Source organism: Tribolium madens, unplaced genomic scaffold, assembly GCF_015345945.1.
Source record: "Tribolium madens isolate multiple individuals breed KSU strain unplaced genomic scaffold, Tmad_KSU_1.1 Scaffold_1;HRSCAF=32;Tcas5.2_LG8, whole genome shotgun sequence".
Taxonomy (NCBI): domain Eukaryota; kingdom Metazoa; phylum Arthropoda; class Insecta; order Coleoptera; family Tenebrionidae; genus Tribolium; species Tribolium madens.
This window is the reverse complement of record NW_025400984.1, coordinates 1,265,558-1,276,911: the sequence shown is the minus strand read 5'-3', so window position 1 is coordinate 1,276,911 and position 11,354 is coordinate 1,265,558. Positions and strand designations below refer to the sequence as shown.

At 29.4% G+C, this 11,354-nt stretch overlaps 1 protein-coding gene across 3 annotated transcripts; it reads left to right on the top strand.

Moving 5' to 3' along the window:
- The first annotated feature begins 4,712 nt into the window (after positions 1–4,712).
- LOC123004419 (aldehyde dehydrogenase, dimeric NADP-preferring-like) lies at positions 4,713–10,007 on the top strand. 3 transcript variants are annotated; one of them, XM_044397682.1, is made up of 2 exons: positions 4,713–4,871; positions 8,423–10,007. In XM_044397682.1, exon 2 carries the CDS (start codon positions 8,428–8,430, stop codon positions 9,934–9,936), a length of 1,509 nt encoding a protein of 502 aa, XP_044253617.1. In that variant the 5' UTR covers positions 4,713–4,871; positions 8,423–8,427; the 3' UTR covers positions 9,937–10,007. The 3 variants fall into 3 exon arrangements, with proteins under 3 accessions (XP_044253617.1, XP_044253619.1, XP_044253620.1); XM_044397684.1 differs by lacking the exon at positions 4,713–4,871 and adding an exon at positions 4,925–5,082; XM_044397685.1 differs by lacking the exon at positions 4,713–4,871 and adding an exon at positions 5,158–5,314.
- The last annotated feature ends 1,347 nt before the right edge of the window (positions 10,008–11,354 follow it).

Sequence of the window (11,354 nt, the reverse complement as noted above, 5' to 3'; positions counted from 1 at the left end):
TTTTTGAACTAACTGCACGTGAAACGTAAAATAAAATGATAAGTCGAAAGGTTAAACGACAAAATGGGCTAGATTTAGTCGCCGACGTGTGATAACACGAGTAGGACCGTTCTTTTTTGAAGGTAAAATATAAATTTAGTTATTATAATCATCTCCTTTTCGATCATGTCATTTTACCTTTCAACATTTTACTTGACATTTTACAGACATACGTTTTCGGATCCAAGGATGAGTCGATTACAGATTATTTTGATCGCTCGATAGTTATTTGATGGAAAATTTTAATAAACGTTTTGAAGCATTTTATTTACAATTATTGTGTTGTCATGAACATAGCATCCGCTTTTATCAACTAATTAATACAAAATTTGATTGTAGAAAATACCTATGCTAATGAATAAATTGTCAACAAAATAATTGTTATTAACAATTTTTTTCTTAATTTGCATAGTCGGTAACGAGTAAAATCACTAATCTATGTAAAAAATCGCAATATTACAGAAGAAGAATCTACCAGGTGAATAAAAGTATGGAACCAAACGTTTTTTGCTCAAACTATTTATTTTTTGGAAAAACTATTTGATGAATGATAAAGTACCTACTATAAAAATGTGATGTTCTTTCAAGAATAAAATTTTTCGAAAATTTGTTTGTTTTTGAGTTATACAATTTTTTTTATTTTTTTAAATGGCAACCCACTATTTTCTCATGAAGGTTATGATCTAAGGATTACAACTATCTACTTTATATTTAATTTGTTCAAAAAGAATTTTTACATAAATTGCAATTTTACCAAAAAAAAATTGCATAACTTAAAAACAAAACAAAATTTCCTTTTCAAAATACGATCACATTTTTTTATATTAGTTTAATTTATATGTATTAATTATTATTTTCTGGAGGCAAATGATTTAAAAAAAACGCTTGGTTCCATACTTTATATTTACCTTGTATGTGTACTTTAATAACAAATAAACTATTTTTTACAACATTAATATCTTATATTGTTTTTATGGTACATACTTACTTACCTCTTATGTTGTTGTTACTATACAGGGTGCGCCAGAACTCGCGCCCCAGAGAAAAATGCCATATAAGGTAAGAACCAGGAACATGGAAATTATGTTAAAAAAATTTTATCTCTAAAAATTTCGAAGTTATGGGGGTTTAAAGTTTGCACTTTGACTCTATTTATTTCTGTTGGAAAAATAATTTTCCAAGTTTTTTTGCTATAGGTTATTAAAAGAGGAAACAAGGAAGCTGTATTCTAAATTGAAACTCTGTTCAATGTTATTTGTGGCTTTTATTGGCAAAATTTTTGTACCTTTACTAAATAATTGTCAAAAAACATATGCAAGATCATAAGTATCAAAATATCTAATATAAAATATCTAATGACTATGTATCAAAATACGTAGTCAATCACAATGTATTTTATAAGTAACTATATACTACATAAAATACTCTTAGCTTGACGTTTTGTCAATTTTAAGAATATTTTGTCAAATTTCTTTGTAGAAATTTCTGAATTTAGTACAATTTTTGATCCAATATTAGTGTGGAAAAAATTTTGAAGACATCACAAGTTTTATAGTTTAAAACTCTTGTTGTCTTAATAGTTATAAAACAGAAAATAAATAATAGTTATAAAAAAACAGTTTTTTTTTACATAATTAGTATTTAATACGAGTTATAAATATTCGATCTTTGATTTTGTTTGATGAGTTTTTGCAACTCACTTTGCTCGTCGTGTTCCAAACAACCTCAAGTGTATACACTGGCATTGTTCTAGTACTAATTTGGAAGAAAAAAAAATGTGTTAGTAAGTTTGTTAGAAATTAGCAGTAATAAAAGTTATTTAAAAGTTAACTTATTGTTTTTTGTAGTAGTTTAATAAGTTAGTGCTAACAACTTTATTAAAAAGCTTTTAGTTTAAAAGTTTTAGAATTGTAAATTTGATATGCAGACTTTCTGTTGTAGTTAGGTAAGTGTCATTATTAATGCTTGTAATTTATCTTTGCACAAAAAAACAACAAGGTAGGTGTCAGTAATTTTGTATTGATTCGATATTGATCTACACATACGAGTATATTTTTCTATAATAAATTATCCACCTATATTACTTGTGATAAAATCGAAACTCAAATGGTAATCAAAAATTGAAAAATACAAGGGTGTGAGTAAATTATCCACAGGTGTGGCTTACTGTTTAAAATAAACCCACAGCTCGAAATTTGTTATTTTATTACATGATGGTTGTAGTTTGAACACGAAGTAAGTTTCTTGAGATTTAAGAGAGACCTTCTTCATGTGAGTATCGCTTTTTATTATTTATTTAATAATGCGGAATGTCTTAATTTTAAAATAGAAACAAACTCCATTTAGAACTACATATTATATGTTATTATGTCTTTTATACAGGATGACTCATATAAATCTACGAGCCTAACTAACTTTAAATACAACTGACAGTTCAATATCTACAAAATACCTACTAGATTCAAAAATCACAAACATTTTAATTACCTAATCATATTTGTGGACAATTTTAGCGGAATGTCAACTGTCAATTTGACAGTTTGGTTGTATTCAAAGTTCGTCAGGGTCGTATGAATTACTCTGTATTTTTATTCAATTATTTATTGAATTATTTTTGATATTTGTATCAGCGGATCACGTAATTGTTTCTGAAGTATTTTTTAATCCGTTGCAGAAAATGTGTAGTTTAACATTTCCGATTTTGTATATTAAAAAGGAACAGAATACAGGGTGACACGGAGGAAGTTTGAGATATTTTAATTTTTAATCTATCATTAACAGAAACGGCACAATTTTTTTTTATTGGGATACCTTATAAATTTCAGCAGACGGGACATTTTTTGAGAAAACAAACAGAATTTTTTCCTCAAACTGTAGACACACGGTTTTTTATTCAGTGGTGATTTTTTATTTATTCATTTTCTTTCTCAGAAATAAGAACTTTACGAAAACAAAACTTTAGTTTAGAGACAAGTCAGTTGTTAGCATTCAAAAATTTGAACTTAATGAATTTTTGATAAAATAAAAATTGATGAAAATTTCCGTATAGAAGGTCATTAATTACAAGTTTTTTAAGTGAAAGGATGAATTTAAGTATAATTTCTGGTGATTTTGTCACTTATACATAATTTTCTTTTAACAGGGAATAAAACAAAGCTTTATTATTTTCCTGTTTTTGACCAATAATCTGTTACTTTATTCCCTCGACAATAAAATAAATGTTCAAAATCTACAGAAAAATGAATTTTTCTTTTCACTGAGTCAGAATGATAAAGTTTTAAAGCAAAAAATGTTACTCCTTTAAGTTTTGGAGTAAAATCAAAGATATTTTTTTCCTCTTGTAAATTCAATCCCGGGACATACTGTATACAGGGTGTTTCACACAACTTTACGAGGCTTGCGCCTAATGTACGCACCCAAATATACAAAAGTCATAAAACACTAGATTCAAAAAATACACATTTAATTATTTAATTTTTGGAAACCCATGACAGTAGTTGTCAAACTATCGCTGTTTCATTAATTGTCATAAACTGCAGTTTTTCAGAAACAATTATCATCAATTATCAAGAGACGCCATGAATATGATACTAGTTTATCTATCTTATTACTAACTAACTAAAAACGTTGTAATCTTTTAAAGGGTGAACAAACTAGAGCAGATAATTGAATTTTTCAAAATTTGTAATCGAGTTCGTATCGGAATATGTATTATTGATTGCATCTTACAGGCGCAGGCCTCATAAAATTATGTGAAACACTCTGTATACAAAACTTTAGTTTAGGGACAAGTCAGTTGTTAACATTCAAAAATTTGAACTTTTGATAAAATAAATTACAAGTTTTTTAAGTGAAAGGATGAATTTAGGTATAATTTCTAGTGATTTTGTCGCTTACACCTAATTTTCTTTCAACAGAGCATAAAATAAAGCTATATTATTCTCCCGTTTTTTGACTAATAATCTGGTACTTTATTCCCTCGAGAATACAATAAATGAAACACCGATTATTATCAATAAACTGGAATTGAATGTGTTTTTTGACGTAAATAAACTCTTTAATACCGATTTTTACTCTTAAAATTGAGCAATTCAACGATATTTCGACAAATTTATCGTTTTCTTATGTTATTAATTTAGTTTTTTGGGAGAAAAGTTTTGCATGCATCTTGAAAGAAAATGCCCTCAGCTTCCTTCGGTCGCCTCTGGCATTACCTAGGTATATTCTTAGGGTTGTTTATTCCCTTGATACATAAATAAAAGTATAACTATTATTTCATAAAATACTATCTATTATTTCGAATGTAAAAATTAGTAACATAAAGAAGCAGCATTTTAACATACTTTTGCATTGTAAATTGTTTTTTATTTTGTTTTTTTTTTTTAATTATAAAGGCCATTTAGAGGTCAGCCTATTACAGAACCTTGACTTAAATTATGCTTTTTAAAATTTATTGAAATGGCAAAAATACTGAAATTACACTCGTTGCAAATATTCTGTATGAACAGTTATTGTTTGTTGAGCAAATATTGCTTTTGCAAACGTTTACCTACATAATGCAAGTTAGTTTATTAACCTTAAATAGTTAAATAGATCACAAATGTCATTTAACAAAATAAATCTTTGTACGTTAATTGCGTTTTGTTTTTATTAGGAAGATAACGGATGACTTGGCATTTAAGTCCCCACACTTAATAACACTCGAGGTTTGATTTAGTTTAGAGCAGTGTGAGGAAGGTCAAAAACGCATCCGTTTTTCCAGTGCCAACATAAATATTTTTCCGTATCCACGATTATAAGGGAAATTTTCGTCGATCTATTTTAATTTCAAGGTAAGATATTACTTGTAAAAACCGGTGTTACTCGAGTTTGCTGCATTTCCATAGCGTATTTCGACGTCCATCAAGCAAAAAAATTACATCGTGAGTCTAAGGTCAACAAGTTTGTCGGTCAATTTCAATGGCAATTATTTATTTTTTCCAAAGTATAAGCAGTCATTGAGCTTGAGTTTTGTGGTGTCGACCTGGAATCACAAGCAAATTCGTAAGTTGGCGTTTGAACAGTGTTATTTCATCAATGTTTGCTATTCAGTGGGCGAATCTAATGTATACGGACATTTACGTTTATTTACCTGTCATGCTAATGTAATACATATTATCTGCGTTGTTGTTGTGGTTGTTATCTAGTGACCAAAGTACAAATAATTTAATCGATTCGATAATACTGGATTTTAAGAATAGAATCGCATCAAAAATGAATGTCATTCTTTAAGTGGGTTGGTAATTATTCCATAGTGACGATTCTGAGGAAAGAAATTTTTATGATGTTGGGGAAAAAATACAAGTTAAAATCCGTCTATATGTGCTTGAATTTTATATCAAACTAGTTTATGATGGATTTAATGAGGGTGGTTGTAACCAAAAAGTTAATTGCCATAAAATTCAAGCAAATATAGAAAGACTTTAACCAAAAGTGTTCGAAAGTATCTTGGTTTAGAGATGTCGAAAGTATCGCCGAGAAAAATTATTACCAGTTCCTACAGAAAAATGAATTTTTCTTTCCACTGAGTCAGAATGATAAAGTTTTAAAGCAAAAAATGTTACTCCTTTGAAGTTTTGGAGTAAAATCAGAGATATTTTTTTTTCCTCTTGTAAACTCAATCCCGGGACATACTGTATATTTGTCAGTTACTGTCACCCATTTTACCTCAAAAACGCAGTTGCGATATTGTCATATTGCGGAGGTATAGAAGTTTGAGTATACAGGTGCGCCCAGTATAAAATGCCATGTAAGATACCAGGAACATGGAAAAAATGTAAAAAAAAATTATCTATAAAAATTTCGAAGTTATGAGAGTTTTAATTTTGCACTTTGACCCTATTTATTTCTGTTAGAAAATCAATTTTGCAAGTTTTTTTGCTACAGCCTGTTAGAAGAGGAAATAAGGAAGCTGTACCCTAATAAATTGTTATTTGTGGCTTTTATTGGCAAAATTTTTATACATTTACTTAATAATTATAATTAAACATACAAGACACTAGTATTATTAAATAGACATAAAAAATGTCAAATGTCAAAAAATAAATGTCAAATTTTTTTGACAGATAGAATTTTTTAAACATTTTTTTCATGTTCCTGGTATCTAATCATACTTGAAATTCTTCTCTGGGGCGCGAATTCCCACAGATCCTGTATACAGTTGGTTCGAAGTTTTTGGGACTACTATCATCTAGTTTCGAAAGCGAGTAAAGAAGAGTTAAAAGTTTTAAGTTGTCATTTACTGAGACAGAATGTTGTGCTACTTTTCAAAACTTTTAAATACAATTTTTGATTATGAATGTGTTGATAAGAGAGGCAAGCGAGAACTAAGTAACAGTAAATGTAAACAGTTTATATACAAAACAAAAATAACATCAAAACAACAATAAATATAGCATGAAAGGTCAAACACATATGTACATTTGTTTTTCATAGCAGCAGCCCATAAAAGGCTTGTATACATTTCTGATTTTATGTTGTTTTGTAGAAAGAGAGAAAGAGTTAGTTTCGCAGTCTATTTTAAAGTCATTTCTAACAATATACATTTATTACCCGTAGTAAAATTATTACTTTTATTTTTGGATTTATACTTTTGCAAGAAGCTTATTTAACATTTAATCTAATTATTATTTATATTGAATTTAGAGAAAAAAAATGTAAGTATTTAGTTAAAATAGGTAAAGTTAAACGATTTTTCCCGAAACCAAAAAAAAACAACAATTTTTAAAAACGAATCAATGAATTAAGGATTTCGCTGAGTTATAGAATTCTTATTTAAATAAAATATCTTTCTTTTATTGGGTCAATAAGGCTTTGAATGTTGTATTAAAATAAGTGATTTTCATTATTGGAATATTATTAAAAGTTATATTTTCTGACTGAATTTATTTACATACTGTTTTCACTTCTAAAAATACTTTTTTTGCATAGTGATTATGAAAGTTGAATTTTCATTACGATTAATCGTATAGAAAGTTATACTTTTTTAAACGATTTCTATAGTTATATTTCTATAGTTATTTTTATAGTTTCTATAGAGTTCGTTACAAAGAGCTCGCGATATATTACGATTTGATTTATCAAATTGACATCTTTTTGGTCTTTGGGGTTCTTGGGGTTATCACTATGCAAAAAAATGTTAATCAAGCAAATGTGTGAAAAAAAGTATGACTTTCAAAAGAATTTTTCTTGTTAATCAATTTTACTGACTTTTTGTAGGTGCTACTACATAAAATAATTGCAACATAAAACTGTGTTTTCTTTCGTTTTTTGAATTATCGAATATAATTTTTATAAATAGAATTACTGGTGTGATAAAATTGACAACAAGAAATTGATTGTTAACGCCTCCTTTGGAAAATACATTTAATATACAGTAGGTATATCATTAAATACCGTGCGATCAAAAAAAAATAAATTAGAGTAGGCGGTGTATAAAGTCCTTCAAATGGCAGTCCTGATTTTTGAAATCAAATGTCAGCGGAAACTTTGACATGTTTGCGTTTTATTCATTTTGAGTGAAATAATGTTCACTTTAGAGCAGAACATTTTTATTGTTGCAAGTTATTACAAAAATGCTGTACAAGACGAAAACGGTGAATGGTCATTTTCACTTTTGGTTTGTGTGGAAAATTTCCAGCCCAGATTCCCAGCTAATGTGATGCCAACTGTAGAATTTAATCGACACATATTCTATTTTTTATTTTTTTTTCTGATCGCACGGTATTATTTTTAGTTGATTATTAGATATTTATTTTAGAATTTAGTTAATCCTCGCAAATGCATTGTTTTTATATGCAGGGAAATTGCGTCTCCCAGAGTACTGAAAAAATGTTTAAAAAATTCTATTTGTTAAAAAATTTTGACATTTATTTTTTGACATTTGACGTTTTTTTATGCCTATTTAATGATATTGATGATATTGTATATGTTTTTTTTATAATTATTTTGTAAAGGTACAAAAAATTTGCTAATAAAAGCCACAAATAACATTAAACAGAGTTACAATTTAGGATACAGCTTCCTTATTTCCTCTTCTAAGGGCCTGTAGCAAAAAAATAATTTGGAAAATTATATAATTATATAATTGTTATAAAATTATATAATTTGGAAAATTATTTTTCCAACAGAAATAAATAAAGTCAAAGTGCAAAATTTAAAGTCTCATAACTTCGAAATTTTTATAGATAGATTTTTTTAAACATTTTTCTTGTTGTCTAGGGCATCGCCCTATACAGTGTCACGGAGGTGCGCGACATCCTGTATTTTTTGTAATTTCTCTCATTGTTAAAAATTAAAAATATTTTTAGTGTAAATAAACTTTAATTTGTTTAATTTGTTTCAGTCAAAATGTCGAATCCTTCCGAGGTTTTATGCAGCGTACGCAATGCATTTTCCACCGGAATCACGAAAAACGCTCCATTCCGTCTCAACCAATTAAAAGCACTTTTACGTTTATACGAAGAAAACGCCCCTGCTATGATCGCAGCTCTGGCTGAAGACCTTCACAAATCCAAATACGAATCAATCCTATCCGAAGTCGACTATTTAAAAAACGACGTTCTCAACATGATCTACAACCTTTCATCATGGATGGAACCTGAAAAACCCGAAAAAACCTTAGTCAACATCATGGACCAACTCCTAATCCACAAAGAGCCCTACGGCGTGGTCCTCATCATCGGTGCTTGGAATTACCCCCTCCAACTCGTCTTCGCCCCCCTTGCTGGAGCCATCGCAGCTGGAAATTGTGCCATTTTGAAACCCTCAGAAGTGTCATCAGCTTCATCTAAACTAATTGCAGAACTTGTCCCCAAATACCTCGACAATGATTGTTTCAAAGTCATCGAAGGCGGAGTTGCTGAAACTTCAGCACTTCTGAAGTTGCGTTTTGATTATATTTTCTTCACGGGTTCGACACATATTGCAAAGATTGTGAGCGAAGCTGCGGCCAAATTTCTAACACCGGTCACTCTTGAACTTGGAGGAAAAAGCCCGGTTTATGTTGACAATACTGTTGACATAGAAATAGCAGTCAACAGGATCATGTGGGGGAAATGTCTCAACTCGGGGCAAACTTGCATCGCCCCTGACTATCTTTTATGCTCGAAGGAAGTCCAAGAGAAGTTTATCGAGACTGCTAAGAAGGTTATACCACAGTGGTATGGCGACAAAGTTAAACAATCGCCCGATTATGGCAGAATTATCAATGATAATCACTTCAAACGCATCATGAGATTACTAGAAGGCACAAAAATTGCCTATGGGGGAGAATATGACTCTCAAGAGCGTTACATCTCACCCACGATTGTCGTCGATGTGAAACCTACAGATCCTATAATGCAAGAAGAGATTTTCGGCCCGATTTTGCCCATAATCATCGTAGATAACGCAGTCGATGCGATTAATTTTGTTAATCAAGGGGAAAAACCATTGGCTTTGTATGTGTTTTCAAATAAGAAGACTGACATTGATTTATTCATCAAAAATACATCGAGTGGTGGTGTCTGTATTAATGATACTTTAATGCAGTTTTCATGTGAGAGTTTACCTTTTGGAGGAGTTGGTAATAGTGGGCTTGGGGCGTACCATGGGAAGTACAGCTTTGATACTTTTACTCACAAGAAGGGTACTTTAGTTAAGAATGCGGGGAAGTTGGGTGAAAAGTTACAAAATGCGAGGTATCCACCCTATAATGAAAGCAAGTCGAAGTTTCTTAGCACCATGTTGAAGAAAAGGCCAACGATTCCGATGACGTATATGTGGCATTTTATTAGTTTTGGGCTGGGAGTTGTGGCTACTTTGGCGGTGAAATGTGCGTGTAATTATATGGAGTATAAAAATAAGAAACAATTTTAAGTCTTTCAATTTTTTATGGAGTTTATATTTGTTGTTTGTAATATGTTACTTTATTAAATAATGAAACTAGATGAAGTATTTATTTATTTATTGAAGGTTGAGCTCAGATTTATTCAAGCATTTAAAACCAGGAAAAATTCTTTCGCTCATTGTTAAAACCTTATCAAAATTGCATACATTTTCGATTTTTTTGTTTGGAAAATGAGTTCTTAACTGGTTAAACAAATCGTAAACGACAGAAAAATTATGGAGAATTTTTTTTAAGAAAACCTAAAACCTAAAAGAAATTGAAATGTTAAAAAAATAGGCCAAACAGTTCACCAGTTATTAAAGTTTTTCGAATAATGTTCAGATAAAAGTGAAAAAAAAGTGGTGGATGGGTTTTATCTTTTTTGTCATTTTCTTTTCTTTTAGAGAGTTTCTTATCAAATTTAGTACTTGAGAGTTTGGTTGTTATTTATCTTGATTTGCTATTTGCGATCAATCTTGTAACTGATGTACAAGTGAAAAATTCAATATTTTGCTATAAAAAATTTAGAAATACTGAAAATTAAAAATAATTTACAAAAACTATATGTAAACTTTCTTTTGGAGCTTTTCATTTGATGGATTCTATTAGTTTTGATAACATTGTTCTCTGGTGATAATTATGCTGATGATGGTAGTGCTGTATACTGTACAGGGTGCTGTATTTTGGATGTCGGAATAAAGAATTTCTAAAACTAAGAGGTTTATCCAAAAACGAGTGATACATATTGTAGCTCATTTTTTAAGAAAATAATATTGGTTTTAAAACCGCATCCCGCTATCGTCTTTCGTTTTCGACTTACAGAGAAAAGGTGACATTTTAGCGAAATTTAAAAAATTCATTTCTTCGTTATTATGCGAGTGGAAAATGGAGATTTGAAATAAAGACATTACACAGGCACTTTACGGGAAATTTAATAATATAGTTAACAATTTTTTTCAGTTATTTGTTTATTAAATGGGAGTCATGGCAATTTTGAAAAGCTTGATTTTTTCTTATCTAAAAAATATATATTTGTAACAGAATATTTTTTATAATTATACTTAAAAAATGAATTACATATTTTGTTTGATAGTAGTTGGCCATGGAAAAACTTTAAATGTGTAGATAATAATCAATAAAATTTTTGTGAACTGTCAAATAAATGAAACAATAGACAAAGGATAAAGATAAAAAATACGAGAAGTATTTTAGAAGTATCGAGCGCCTGAGAACAAAATTATTACATATTTTTTTTTAAATACGGAAATAGGAAAAACAAATGTGTCAACAGTCAACATAATTAGAAAAACATTTTAATGGTCTAATGGAGGTAGGATAACGTTCCACATAGACAGAATTTGGCCATGTCGTCATTTTTATGTCAAATAAAATATACTTATAGAATTAC